Below are 15,789 nucleotides of genomic sequence, written 5' to 3' on the forward strand. Positions count from 1 at the left end.
TGTGGTTCAGGGTCTGCGAGACAATATTCAGGGAGGGCTATGACATAGGGAAGGTAATGTGGTTCAGGGTCTGTGAGACAGGCTACACTGCAGGGAGGGCTATGCCATAGGGAAAATAATGTGGTTCAGGGTCTGTGAGACAATATTCAGGGAGGGCTATGACATAGGGAAGATAATGTGGTTCAGGGTCTGTGAGACAGGCTACACTGCAGGGAGGGCTATGCCATAGGGAAAATAATGTGGTTCAGGGTCTGTGAGAGAGGCTACACTGCAGGGAGGGCTATGACATAGGGAAGATAATGTGGTTCAGGGTCTGTGAGACAGGCTACACTGCAGGGAGGGCTGGGCTACAGGGAAAATAATATGGTTCAGGGTCTGTGAGACAGGCTACACTGCAGGGAGGGCTGGGCTACAGGGAAAATAATATGGTTCAGGGTCTGTGAGACAGGCTACACTGCAGGGAGGGCTGGGCTACAGGGAAAATAATATGGTTCAGGGTCTGTGAGACAGGCTACACTGCAGGGAGGGCTGGGCTACAGGGAAAATAATATGGTTCAGGGTCTGTGAGACAGGCTACACTGCAGGGAGGGCTGGGCTACAGGGAAAATAATATGGTTCAGGGTCTGTGAGACAGGCTACACTGCAGGGAGGGCTGGGCTACAGGGAAAATGATATGGTTCAGAGTCTGTGAGACAGGCTAGCTGTAAGTCTGTTATGGGAGTGTCACCTACTACAGTCATCGTAAGTTTGTGTCAGAATGCTTCAACACTCACAGCCCTGTTACCACACCTGTTGTAGTGCTACAACCATTGTAAGTCTGTATCAGAATACTTCAACACCTATAGCTGTATTGTCACAACTGTTGTATAAAGACTGCATAAGTCAGCATCAAAATGCTCCAGGCTGTGTCATGACTGCTGTAGGCCTATTCTGAAGCCCTCTGAACTGATATGATTATTATGTGGCATGGTTGTTTTTCTGATCTGAAATAATTCCCCTTGTATGGAAGTGACTGTTCCATGATATTGTGAATCTCCCTCCAAACCTGTAGTTACAAGTTGTTTTTGTGTTTTCAGTGGCTGCTGCAGCGTTGGAAGAACCGGCTTGTATGTGCCCCAAGCACCTGTTCTCATGTGGCAACTGTATCTGCATCCCACACCAATGGGTGTGCGACGGCGATGACGACTGTGAGAAGAGTCAAGATGAGGCAAAATGTGGTATGTTTCTCTTAGGCTGAATATCATAGTTGGTAGATATTTTCATTGTTTGTATGTGGCGACCCATGTCATGTGATTTTTTTCAGCCACAAGTGAGTGTGTGAGTGAGTTTAGTTTTTTGCTGCTTTTAGCAACATTTCAGCAATATCAATGCAGAATACCAGAAATGAGCCTCAAACATTGAACCTGGGTCTTCGGCGTGACAAAGGAACAATTGACTATAAGAATGTCGTCCACCACACACGTGACGCAGCATTATCACGCAGCATTATCGTCTCCACCCAGACAAGAAGACTGATGGTGCACTACTGGCTTCAGTGTGTCCCTCACACCAACTTTTTAACTGTAATTAGGAAACTCGCCAGTCACACAGTTATGGAAATAACCAACTACATCAGTTCCTACTGGAAACTTAATCTTGTAATCTGACTTTTTGTAACTGTCAGTGATGATTGTGGAAAGACCATTTGTGGCAAAGCTGAAAATGTCATACCAGAAAAAAAAGTTTTTTTTAGATTGATGAGAAGCTGGAGTAGATGTATGACACTGCCGAATCCTGGGACAGTTGATTCAATCATGTTGACAACTGCCAAGTCTTGGATGTAGATTGGAGATCATCTGCTGAAATCCACCATGCCACAAGAAGCATCTCTTTCTTGTTCTAATGCTGAGTAATACGTTTGCTACAGAAGCAGCAAAGTTATATGAGAAGATGTAACCATCTTCGATAACAACTTCTTTATTGTTATCCATAAAAGTTTAATGTTCTAATGTCCTGAAACATGTCATTGATGTATTAATGCTGTTTTGGTTCAGGTACTTGGCTGTTGTCTTGTATCTATGTTAGGCTTACTTTGTGAGGGAATTGTTAATCATGGTTTTCAGCTGTTGTGATAAAAAGCTCAGTTGTATATTCTATTTGATATTTATATTGACATTTAAACCTGCAGCTCAGTGACAGCTTTTAAGAGTTAAAAACCAGGGCACTGTTGCACAAAGCTCTCGTAGCGCTACATATATCGTAAGTCAACAGTTACAATATAGGAGGTACGAATGTTACGAGAAACGTTAGGAGATCTTAGGCTTACGAGAGCTTTGTGAAATGTGGTCCTGACTGAAACAGATCTGTGACATGCTACAACCTTTAAGATGTCATGGTGATGGTACAAAATCTGAGAAAATTATGCATGGCAGAAATGGGCTTATTAGTTGCGTACATTAGATGGAAGCCCCCATGAGGACACAACTCTACTCAGTGGTGTCTTTGACAAATGGCCATCCACCAGATCTATGCTGGCACTGTGAATGTCTGTAGCTGGTATGTGCAGCTGGGAAGAACTTGTGTTTTGAGAAATATGTTTGTTTCAAAATCATATGTTAATAAATGGCTTTTTTAGACAATAGAAGATTGTACTATTTGAAATAGAGTTAGGTAATGGGGCTGTGATTTAATCCTTTTACGAAGTTTCTTATGTTTTGGAAGTGTACATGGGTTTAGGCCAGCCCAGTGCGGTGTCTGTGACGGCACAGTAGCAGCCAGTGTGCACCTCTCATCTCCACAACTATCCTTCAAAACATATACCAAATTGGTGAATATTTGATGAGTCTTGGACAGAGTTGAGTCCTTTCATCTAAAAAATGTGAAATTCTCCAGCACTCCAGCTTCTCAAAAATTGAATTAAATCTGTGAGGTGTGTTTAGAGTGGGCAGCAGATGTGACTCGTTGTCGCCATGGCAGCCAGCAGGGCAGGGCAGGTGGAAAGTGCCAACTGCTGCATTCTGTTGATTCATCGCCATTGCAGCCATGGTGGAACTCCTCATATAGCCATGTGAAAATGTATATACACTTAATGAAACATAAAACTGTGTGTGACTGTGCATTTAGGAATCTGATCGAGCTGAGAATGGGATCAGTAGAGACTGTTTGAGTTTAGAATGGGATGAGTACAGACTGTTGGAGTTTAGAATGGGATGAGTATAGACTGTTGGAGTTGAGGATGGGATGAGTACAGACTGTTGGAGTTGAGACTGGGATGAGTATAGGCTGTTGGAGTTTAGAATGGGATGAGTACAGACTGTTGGAGTTGAGGATGGGATGAGTATAGGCTGTTTGAGTTGAAGATGGGATGAGTACAGGCTGTTTGAGTTTAGAATGGGATGAGTACAGGCTCTTGGAGTTGAAGATGGGATGAGTACACACTGTTGGAGTTTAGAATGGGATGAGTACAGACTGTTGGAGTTGAGGATGGGATGAGTATAGGCTGTTTGAGTTGAAGATGGGATGAGTACAGGCTGTTTGAGTTTAGAATGGGATGAGTACAGGCTGTTGGAGTTGAAGATGGGATGAGTACAGGCTGTTGGAGTTGAGACTGGGATGAGTACAGACTGTTGGAGTTGAGGATGGGATGAGTACAGACTGTTTGAGTTGAGGATGGGATGAGTACAGACTGTTGGAGTTTAGAATGGGATGACTACAGACTGAGTTGAGACTGGGATGAGTACAGACTGTTTGAGTTTAGAATGGGATGAGTACAGACTGTTTGATTTAAGAATGGGATGAGTACAGACTGTTGGAGTTGAGGATGGGATGAGTATAGGCTGTTGGAGTTGAAGATGGGATGAGTACAGGCTGTTTAAGTTGAGAATGGGATGAGTACAGGCTCTTGGAGTTGAAGATGGGGTGAGTACAGACTGTTTGAGTTTAGAATGGGATGAGTACAGGCTGTTGGAGTTGAGACTGGGATGAGTACAGACTGTTTGAGTTTAGAATGGGATGAGTACAGACTGTTTGATTTAAGAATGGGATGAGTACAGACTGTTGGAGTTGAGGATGGGATGAGTATAGGCTGTTTGAGTTGAAGATGGGATGAGTACAGGCTGTTTAAGTTTAGAATGGGATGAGTACAGGCTCTTGGGGTTGAAGATTGGATGAGTACAGACTGTTGGAGTTTAGAATGGGATGAGTACAGGCTGTTGGAGTTGAGACTGGGATGAGTACAGACTGTTTGAGTTGAGACTGGGATGAGTACAGGCTGTTTGAGTTTAGAATGGGATGAGTACAGGCTGTTGGAGTTGAGGATGGGATGATTACAGACTGTTTGATTTAAGAATGGGATGAGTACAGACTGTTGGAGTTGAGGATGGGATGAGTATAGGCTGTTTGAGTTGAAGATGGGATGAGTACAGGCTGTTTAAGTTTAGAATGGGATGAGTACAGGCTCTTGGGGTTGAAGATTGGATGAGTACAGACTGTTGGAGTTTAGAATGGGATGAGTACAGGCTGTTGGAGTTGAGACTGGGATGAGTACAGACTGTTTGAGTTTAGAATGGGATGAGTACAGGCTGTTGGAGTTTAGAATGGGATGAGTACAGGCTGTTGGAGTTGAGGATGGGATGAGTACAGACTGTTTGAGTTTAGAATGGGATGACTACAGACTGTTTGATTTAAGAATGGGATGAGTACAGGCTGTTGGAGTTTAGAATGGGATGAGTACAGGCTGTTTGAGTTTAGAATGGGATGACTACAGACTGTTTGAGTTTAGAATGGGATGAGTACAGGCTGTTGGAGTTGAGGATGGGATGAGTATAGACTGTTGGAGTTTAGAATGGGATGAGTACAGACTGTTGGAGTTAAGGATGGGATGAGTACAGACTGTTTGAGTTTAGAATGGGATGAGTACAGACTGTTGGAGTTTAGAATGGGATGACTACAGACTGTTTGAGTTTAGAATGGGATGAGTACAGGCTGTTGGAGTTGAGGATGGGATGAGTACAGACTGTTTGAGTTTAGAATGGGATGAGTACAGGCTGTTGGAGTTGAGGATGGGATGAGTACAGACTGTTTGAGTTTAGAATGGGATGAGTACAGACTGTTGGAGTTAAGGATGGGATGAGTACAGACTGTTTGAGTTTAGAATGGGATGAGTACAGGCTGTTGGAGTTGAGGATGGGATGCGTATAGGCTGTGTTAAGTTTGAACCTTCCCAGGTGCATCAAATAAATAATCACCTGGTCCCTGTTCGCTGTAATATATTTGCAATAATGTTGACAATAAACATGAACTTAATTCCCTCTATTACTTAACTTTCTGAGTATGTGGCTGAAGTTATTTCCATTGTGTCAGGGTACATTTTTCGGGCATTTGAATGAAGGATGATATTTACCGTTTTGTTCATCCAAGTTTACATTGCATCTGATTATGGAGGATGTTTCCAGCAGGAATGTTACTATAGGACATGGAGTACATTAATCAACACTGACAGCATGCCAGTCATGCCAGTGGTTCAGGAGATGCACTTGTTGCTGGCTGGGTGATGCACTAGTTGCTTTAACCGGTGGGTGAGTGAGTGAGTGGAGGCTGGTATGTAATGTGTATTGGTACAAGATAGTGATGAATCATCTTTGATACTTCTCACGAATATTTTGATTCAATGGGAAGTATTTTTCATACTGAACAGCAAAAAAAATACAACTTTGGTATTTTGACAAGGTTTTAAACAGAAGACATAAACATGAATGTCGGCTTTTGAAAGTTCTTTTTTTTTTCACAAATTGTGTTTCTTTTGCTGTTCAGTATACATGAGGATTCTGTAGCATGTTACAGATTGTCATGACTAGGGCTCCTTTAGATCATCACTGATTCACTGGTGCGTTTTATTTATTTCTTACAGATTCAGAGGCATCTTTAAGATTTTCATGACCAGTTCTAGGCATGTTACCACTTACACTACAAGAGGGGATGCATAGCTTAGTTGCCAGTAAAGCAGAGCAGGTGCTAATTCTGGTCAGACAAGTGTGGGCTGGGGAGAGGATGACAGTTTCACTTTCAGGGTGTAGATGGTAAAAACTTTCACCTTTAGAGTAGGTTGCAATACTTTTACTGGATTGTTGTCATCATCAATATATTTGATGTTGGCAGTTGATTACAATTCTTGTGGTAAATGATAGTTTGTTTCTTTCAGGATGTGGCATATTGTAGGGGTGTGATGTGAGCATCTCTGACTGGTGGATAGAGGGAGGGAGGACACGGGGTGGGAAGTCAGTGGTTGATGTTGTGCCTGTCCAGTGGACTGTTGTGATGTGAGCATCTCCCTGACTGATGGATAGAGGGAGGGAGGACATGGGGTGGGAAGCCAGTGGTTGATGTTGTGCCTGTCTAGTGGACTGTTGTGATGTGAGCATCTCCCTGACTGATGGATAGAGGGAGGGAGGACACGGGGTGGGAAGCCAGTGGTTGATGTTGTGCCTGTCTAGTGGACTGTTGTGATGTGAGCATCTCCCTGACTGATGGATAGAGGGAGGGAGGACACGGGGTGTGAAGTCAGTGGTTGATGTTGTGCCTGTCTAGTGGACTGTTGTGTTGGAAGCCAGTGGTTGATGATGTGCCTGTCTAGTAGACTGTTGTGATGTGAGCATCTACCTGAATGATGGATAGAGGGATGGAGGACACGGGGTGGGAAGCCAGTGGTTGATGTTGTGCCTGTCCAGTGGACTGTTGTGATGAAGCTGTAGCTGCTGTTACCGTTTGATGTGTATCTTCAAGAACTGGGGTTGTCAAGTATATGGTGTAGCTGTAAATCTGATCAACAGAGCAAAAATTTATATTCTGGAAAGTCTCCCTCCTTGTCCCCCTTTGTTGGCTTGAGATAGCCATGGTTGAAGTGGTTAGTGAGTGGGTTGGGGATTAAAGCCAAAATTCAAGTTTATCCTACTGTGATAGACTGTTGAAGTTGCAGATATAGATGCAGATATCTGGACCGGCTCTGAGCATTTGATCCCATGCTAGACTATCAGGTATATCTCTGAAATTAACATATTTTACAGAAAAAACCCAAACAGTTCCCAAATTATAATCATAAAATGCTATTAGAAGGAGCCCTTAGACTTTCTTCATTTTCTGGAAACTGTAGAAATCTAGACTTGCAATGTATTCTAGACTTGCATGGGCTTTCTTACTAATCTTAGATAAATGTGTTTCAGGGTTTGTATGACTGACTGATCTCAAGCCTGAAGCAAATGTCAGTAAAAACATTCAAATATCATGTTACTATAGTTGGAACTAATGTTATAAAGATGAGATATGACAAAGTAGAAACGGCAATTCTTACAAACTACCTACATACTTATTTATGTTGTACCGTTCAAATCTGCTGCTTATATTAAGAATTAGTTTTGTAAAGCATGTAAAGATTAAAACAATCCCATGAAAAACAGTATTATATACCTGAATATAGGAAAATAGAATAAGAAGGACAGTGTTGGAAGAACGTAGACATGTTTTTCTCCAGAATGAGGGTTATTTTAGAATCCTTGATAATTTCCTGAGATGTTTAACATCTCTGTTCTGCTAAATAGTTCACAGATCATGTTAAAAATCTAGGAAATCCCCCGGGGACCAGCAGATCCGAGCAGTTACAGAACTGTTTAAATTGCTGTTGTCTGGTAGCACCAGACTATGTTTGTTGTAATCTGTCTCATCTGTCGGGTGGGGGATTATCACCCATGATAAGCTTGGTAGTTAGAACTGGTTGTACATGAGATACTGTTGATGTAGAAGAGGACAGATGGCCATGTAATGAAATAACAGGACCATTGCTGGTCTCTTGTCTTTGAAAACGTCATCTCTTTATGAAAATGATGTAATTTGCATTTTAATGAGCCATGAGGGAAATATCACATTTTGTGGGCTGCCCATTTATGAGTGATGGTCAGATGTGGGTGTAATCTGTAGGATGTCGCCTGGTCACAGTGGCCCTTGATGAAACAGGGTCATAACAGGGATATAGCAAGCACATCAGAGAACTATAACAGGGATATAACACAGACTTAACTGGGATATAACTCAGGTATTACAGGGGATATAACTTGGGATCTTGTGGGAGATATAACTTGGAGTATTACAGGGGATATAATGAGGGGTATTACTGGGGATATAGTGGGATATATCAAGATATAAGTGGGATATGACAGGAGATACAATGGGACATAAAAAGGGCTATATAACAGAATATGATGGTATATAACAGGGGATATAATACAGGGTATCAGGATGCAAGTGGGATGTATCAGAGGATATTGGATATAACAATGATATAACAGGTGATATAACTGGATGTAACAGGAGACACTTTTATGTAATGAGATGGACACAACAATGACTATATAACATCATTTAATGGGATATAAGAGGGGACATGACATGGGCTATATGACAGGGACATAACAAGGGGTTTAGCATTAGTGTGATGCAGTCTGTGCTGACAGCGAGGGAATGTTTATTAGTTGTACTTGGTCAACAGCTCCAGTGTAAGTAGAGAGAATGATACTTTGTTGTGCCAGGTATATGGACCATGTAGAGATGAGAGGCAGTGCAGGCAGGGAGGACTCAGTGATGAGTGGTGTGCTCTGGTGTGGACAGAGCAGTGTGTTTGCTGGAGATACTGATGAAGATCAGCTTAAACTGTGGTGATAACAGACCAACAAGATAACCCATCAGTTCTGTCATTGATTCCGGCTCTTTCATCTGGGAGAGTTCATTGAGGGAGAAGTATTGTGGAGGCTGGAGATTAGTGATGCTCGGCCCCACAGAGGCAGTCAGCCGTAGCAGAGACTGACATACACACTTCATGTCTCTCACATCATCTCTCTCTCCTATCTCTTCCTGCCTCCCCCTTCTCTCCTTCTCCACCCAAACCTGCTAGTGTTAGGGGATGGGCCTTACCGTGTGTAATCTTGTCAGGTTGTGCGAACTAGTGAAACTTTTGGAGGCATTCTTTGATGGTGATATGGAAGGTGGCTGTCAACAGGACATGTATGATTTTTCCTACAACTGTGTTTTCACTCAAGGTTTCTGTCTCTGAGTCTTATGCCAGATTCCACGCTCTAATGATGATGTCATCAGGCTTCACTGATTCTAAAATGTAGTTCTTGACTCTTATGTTTGTTAATTATGTGATACACTGTCCTTTCCTCGGTTGTTTCAGTAGGTTCAGCACCCCTACTTCATCCATCCCCAGCACCACACAATTCAAGCATCCCACACCATGACACAAACCCCTCCCTACATCACCAACCATCTGCCCAGATTCCCAGGTGGATCCGTGACTAGTGTATTATCCAATATGGGTGTGTTTATTGCGCAGGAAGAGCCAGCAAATTCTGCTTGTAAACATGGCGGGGTCTTCAAAGCCACCAATAAACATGCTGTCTGTATGCAGGAGGCTCTGACAAAAACTGCTGCTCTCCAAGACAGACTGCTGATTGTATTTGGGGAAAAAATGTGTCATTGTAATTACTGTACATTAATCATGGTGCGGCTCTCCCTGGCTGACTGACACGGTCCTGGGTCAGCTGGCAACCTGCTTTCAGTCAACACTCATTCGCTTGTCACAGCTCTGTCTTACTTATGTTAGTGACATAGTCATGCACTCACTCACACACTCACTCATCAGTAAGAGATCTCACTTGCTCACTTACCAGATGGAGGTGTCCGAAACTTACTAGGTAAGGAGGTCTTGTTCATTCGCTCACTCATTCACTCACTCACTCACTCACCAATCTACTCACTAACTCACCCATCCACTCACCAGATGGAGATATCCGATACTCACAAGTCTCACTCACTCACTCACTCACTCACTCACTCTCACTTGCTCACTTACCAGATGGAGGTGTCCGAAACTTACTAGGTACAGAGGTCTCGTTCATTCGCTCACCCATTCACTCACTCACCAACCCACTCACTAACTCACCCACCCACTCACCAGATGGAGGTATCCGATACTCACTCACTCACTCACTCTTACCAGATAAAAGTGGCTGAAACTAACAAGATAGAGAGGTCTTACTTACTCACTCACTCATCAACCCACTCACTTTCTTACCAGATGGAAGTGTCCGAAACTGACAAGATAGAGAGGTCTCATTCACTCACTCACTCACTCACTCATCAACCCACTCACTCATCTACTCACTCTCTTACCAGATGGAGGTGTCCCAGCTCATAAGATAAAGAGGTCTCACTCACACACTCACTCACTCACTCACTCACTCATTCAGCATTCTTAGACAGGTTCAATAGGATCCCATTCCTATGTACAGTACAGTGTGTTTAGTTTTCTAGGAACATGATTACCATGTATAAAGTGACATGACACATTTCCAGCTTCTGTTTTCTGAGTCAACTCTGAACACATTCATTATTGATTAGATTCAATCTGAATTTTGTAACTTTTTCTTTCAAGATGCTTCAGTGATGAAATCATGCATTTCTGTCACTATTAACCCCTCAGCTGCACACTACCCAATTCATCCTCATTGTTGTGGTAATAAGTAATGTCACAGGTGGACACAAACTATGGTAACTTAAATATGCCCTAATTACCAGAGACAGCAGTTGATGGAAAATGTAACGGATTGTGTTCTGTGTTTAAGTTAGAGTAAGGAGGGTTAACTCAGTGTATGTTTCATCAGGAGATGTACATGTACAAGTGAAACCACTGGTGCCCCGACTCGTCAAGGCTAACAGCCATTCATGCAGCAACCATAACCTCACATAATTGCTGATGTGTGACAGAAAGATTCTCTGATGAAGATCAGATGCCTTTTGGTTTGCTCCCAGAATAAATGAAGTGATTGATATAGTGTCACCACTGTTTGAAAGCTCTTTATGAGTATCTTCCTGGAGATCAGTTTATTTAACCCTTCGTATCTCCAGCTTCATTAAAAACTCATGTTGAATATTGTAAAAAGTCAGTTGAATAATGCATTCTGTCAGTGTTTCTCCACTGGATCACGACCAGTAGAGTGGGTTGTCACTAAAAAATGGACTATGTCTTGATTTTATCTAATATATTCTAACTTTCCCATCTCATATTGTCTCGTGTTGTGCATGTTTGCCAGTTTGAATTATTGTCACATGATGAGATGACATGCAGAGCTGGGGCTGCTGTGTAAACAGCTGTAGGAAGGAGCTGATGGTTTTTGGGTAATTGTTTGCTACACTGATTATACAAGATAGTTTTTTAGATGTGGTTGTTGAATGTAACATGGATGTGTTTACAGGACAAATGACATGGATTTGGTGATATTGGTGATTTACACCGGGAACAAGATGCATTGTGCACCGATGTATTTGTGGAGGAGAAGGGGGAAAGGGGATAGAGAGGGATAGTGTGTGTCAGTGGATAGGTTGGAAGTGGGGAAGGGAAAGGTGGGGAGAGGGATAGTGTGTGTCAGTTGGTAGGTTGGAAGTGGGGAAGGGAAAGGCGGGGAGAGGGATAGTATGTGTCAGTTGGTAGGTTGGAAGTGGGGAAGGGAAAGGCAGGGAGAGGGATAATGTGTGTCAGTTGGTAGGCTGGAAGTGGGGAAGGGAAAGGCGGGGAGAGGGATAGTGTGTGTCAGTTGGTAGGCTGGAAGTGGGGAAGGGAAAGGCAGGGAGAGGGATAGTGTGTGTCAGTTGGTAGGTTGGAAGTGGGGAAGGGAAAGGCAGGGAGAGGGATAGTGTGTGTCAGTTGGTAGGTTGGAAGTGGGGAGGGAAAGGCAGGGAGAGGGATAGTGTGTGTCAGTTGGTAGGTTGGAAGTGGGGAAGGGAAAGGCAGGGAGAGGGATAGTGTGTGTCAGTTGGTAGGCTGGAAGTGGGGAAGGGAAAGGCAGGGAGAGGGATAGTGTGTGTCAGTTGATAGGTTGGAAGTGGGGAAGGGAAAGGCAGGGAGAGGGATAGTGTGTGTCAGTTGGTAGGTTGGAAGTGGGGAAGGGAAAGGCAGGGAGAGGGATAGTGTGTGTCAGTTGGTAGGTTGGAAGTGGGGAAGGGAAAGGCGGGGAGAGGGATAGTGTGTGTCAGTTGGTAGGTTAGAAGTGGGGAAGGGAAATGCCTAGGATGCCTTAGCTTAGCAACAACCTTCCTGCTGACCTAAAGTTGTTTAGTTATTTTGATATCTGTTCAGTGAAAGTGATGTTTAACCTTTCAACATTCCCAGAATGGAGGACAGTAAGTGGGAGGAGATGTCATTTTACTGATAAGTGTGTTTAATGGAGGGCACATAGGTTGATTAGGTGTTGAGAAAATAGTCGTAATATCTGGACTTAATTTATTAAACAATTGAATACTTTCTCCAAGTGCTCAGGGTCGACAGCTACTAAAGGCAATAGCGAAACCTAATGCAGTATTCATCGTCAAGAACTAGTTGTCTCACTTCAGCACTTATTACACACTTTCTGTGTCTGAAACATGGGACATACAAGAGTATTTGACTAGGAGCGGTCACAAGTGGACAGATTTAGCAGAGTGTGATGGAGCTAGGGGACAACTGGCAGTGAACAAGTCAGGTGCACAGACAGCATCTAAACACAGTTGTCAAGGAGAACTGCTGTCTTTATCATCGTCTCCCTTGGCAACAGTCCTGGAACAAATTGCTTGTCCATGCTACTGTTGTCATTATGCAGTGCCTTTTAGAGAGTAATCAAATGCAGTGTCTGTTGCAACTGGGATTACACTTTCTTAGTGATGTACAGATTCTAATACTTTTAGGGTTGAGTCCCGTCTGTGATTTGAACCTACACTTTCAGAGTGAGGCACCTAATCGCAGTACACAAAGTCTGTGATCTATCCCACTTAGCCACTGCGGCTGCCACAGAAATGTGTACTCTGCCAACAAGTTGAAACTGGCATGACTGAGACCCATTACAGAAGCTAGGAATACACAAAGCCATCTGTTGCATGTTAATGTTTAAGTCCATTTAACAGTATTTAGAACCTGCAAGTCAACATTTGAGCATGTTTAACAGTTGGATAAAATGTTGTTTTGCATGTGTCCTTGAGATGTGTGTGTAGCTGTGTTCAGTAGGTCGGAGTTAGATGCAGGACAGAGCCTCCACCTTCTGTAGGTCGGAGTTAGATGCAGGACACAGCCTCCACCTTCTGTAGGTCCGAGTTAGATGCAGGACACAGCCTCCACCTTCTGTAGGTCCGAGTTAGATGCAGGACGCACCCTCCACCTTCTGTAGGTCTGAGTTAGATGCAGGACACAGCCTTTACCTTCTGTAGGTCGGAGTTAGATGCAGGACACAGTCTCCACCTTCTGTAGGTCGGAGTTAGATGCAGGACACAGCCTCCACCTTTTATAGGCCCGAGTTAGATGCAGGACACAGCCTCCACCTTCTGTAGGTCCGAGTTAGATGCAGGACGCACCCTCCACCTTCTGTAGGTCTGAGTTAGATGCAGGACACAGCCTCCACCTTCTGTAGGTCCGAGTTAGATGCAGGACTCAGTCTCCACCTTCTGTAGGTCCGAGTTAGATGCAGGACACAGCCTCCACCTTCTGTAGGTCCGAGTTAGATGCAGGACGCACCCTCCACCTTCTGTAGGTCTGAGTTAGATGCAGGACAGAGCCTCCACCTTCTGTAGGTCGGAGTTAGATGGAGGACACAGCCTCCACCTTTTATAGGCCCGAGTTAGATGCAGGACACAGCCTCCACCTTCTGTAGGTCCGAGTTAGATGCAGGACGCACCCTCCACCTTCTGTAGGTCTGAGTTAGATGCAGGACACAGCCTTTACCTTCTGTAGGTCCGAGTTAGATGCAGGACACAGCCTCCACCTTCTGTAGGTCCGAGTTAGATGCAGGACACAGCCTTTACCTTCTGTAGGTCGGAGTTAGATGCAGGACACAGCCTCCACCTTCTGTAGGTCCGAGTTAGATGCAGGACACAGTCTCCACCTTCTGTAGGTCCGAGTTAGATTAAGGTCAGAGCCTGCATCTTATATAGGTCTGAGTTCGATGCAGGACACAGCCTCCACCTTCTGTAGGTTGGAGTTAGATGCAGGACAGAGTCACCACCTTCTGAAGGTCCAAGTTAGATGTATCACAGAGCCTACACCTAGATACTTTGTGTCTTTGTGGGACATGTCCCTGCATATACATATATATGTAACCACTTCAGTTTTCAATATTGTTGGCAACCTTCTTTGAGTGTGACTGAACAGTGCTGACTGTTGTATTTTATTACCTAAACTGCCTCTTCCTTCTCCTCCCTCCCTCTTCCCCACCCGCTTTCCACCGCCACACACGCACATGTTGTATGTTGAACAGCCCATTGACTGGTTGCAGCAGTCTTCAGCAAATACATTAGTTGGAGATGCCCTAGGAATTGCGGAAAAATTATGTTCTTTTAGAAGCAAAGAAAAAAGAAGCCCAACATAATCGAGTGTAGATTAAGGTACAGCCTGCAATGACCTCCCACTCTGCCTAGTGGGACACAGGTGGCAGCAGACGCCATCTTGCAGGTCACTAAGTACCAAGGGGCCTTGGGAGAATCTAGAACTAATGAAGAAAAAACAAAAAAATGGGACCAACTTTGATCTTGACTGGTGTGTCAATCTGCCTGCAGCAGTCATGGTATTATGTTACTTGCATTTCATAAAAAAAAATCACCTCTAACTGACCTGAACTGGTTGCTATAGAATTTTACTCTTCTGTTTTTTGCTTCGAGTCAAGAAATTGTTTTGACGTATGCTCCATCATCATAAAAGTTGAAATTTTTAACCAATTGTTGCAACTAGGAAGTTTATGGTTTTAGAACTTGAAATTCCTTCGAAGTTTTTGCTGAAAAAGCCAAATTTTGTTTTTGGTTTACTGCTTGTGTCGCGTGACAGGTCTTGCCAATGTTAAGTGTCTGTGACATATCACACATTGTATAGATTATTTGATGTTCTGTGAAGATTTCAAGACAGTTTTGTGGTTATTCTGCAATGTTATGTGGAACTCTGCAGGGATGGTTGTCAGAAGCATTACTAGAAACAGATTGTGAAAACAATAAACAAATACCCCAATGTATTTCCTGGCCGACTAGCAGGAGGTAAGCTAGTGTTAATATTATGGTATATGCCAGATATGTGAGCTCTTCATAACTCAAATGCTGCTTGTAGCTCATGAAGTTTGTTCCAGACACAAATATCATTTGTCTGAAGTATCACACATAATTTCTGTTGATATATTACTAAGTTGTAATGGACCCCTCTGATGTGTCTTCCGTGGTAGTAGACGCTTCAAGATATGTTTTAAGTAATAATCTGTGATTTGCTCTACAGCAAATCATTTTTATCTCCCTGTCTCCTAGTGAAGATCTGACCAGTGGTCTTCATGAATCCATGCTAGTTTCCCTGTCTCCCAGTAAAGATCTGAGTTACCACTGGTCTTCAGGAATCCATGCTAGTTTCCCTGTCTCCCAGTGAAGATCTAAGTACCACTGGTCTTCAGGAATCCATGCTAGTTTCTCTGTCTCCCAGTGAAGATCTAAGTTACCACTGGTCTTCAGGAATCCATGCTAGTTTCCCTGCCTGCCAGTGAAGATCTAAGTTACCACTGGTCTTCAGGAATCCATGCTAGTTTCTCTGTCTCCCAGTGAAGATCTAAGTTACCACTGGTCTTCAGGAATCCATGCTAGTTTCCCTGTCTCCCAGTAAAGATCTGAGTTACCACTGGTCTTCTGGAATCCATGCTAGTTTCCCTGTCTCCCAGTAAAGATCTGAGTTACCACTGGTCTTCAGGAATCCATGCTAGTTTCCCTGTCTCCCAG

At 43.6% G+C, this 15,789-nt stretch overlaps 1 protein-coding gene across 1 annotated transcript in view; it reads left to right on the forward strand.

The window, feature by feature from the left end:
- The window catches only part of LOC137261169 (low-density lipoprotein receptor-related protein 4-like), a 128,617-nt gene that overhangs the window by 60,839 nt on the left and 51,989 nt on the right, over window positions 1–15,789 (forward strand). Inside the window, exon 2 of the mRNA XM_067798874.1 lies at window positions 1,077–1,217. Within this exon, the coding sequence (XP_067654975.1) occupies window positions 1,077–1,217 (141 nt within the window). The remainder of the gene's footprint in view (window positions 1–1,076; window positions 1,218–15,789) is intronic.

The sequence above is a fragment of the Haliotis asinina genome, chromosome 14 (assembly GCF_037392515.1).
Source record: "Haliotis asinina isolate JCU_RB_2024 chromosome 14, JCU_Hal_asi_v2, whole genome shotgun sequence".
Classification (NCBI taxonomy): domain Eukaryota; kingdom Metazoa; phylum Mollusca; class Gastropoda; order Lepetellida; family Haliotidae; genus Haliotis; species Haliotis asinina.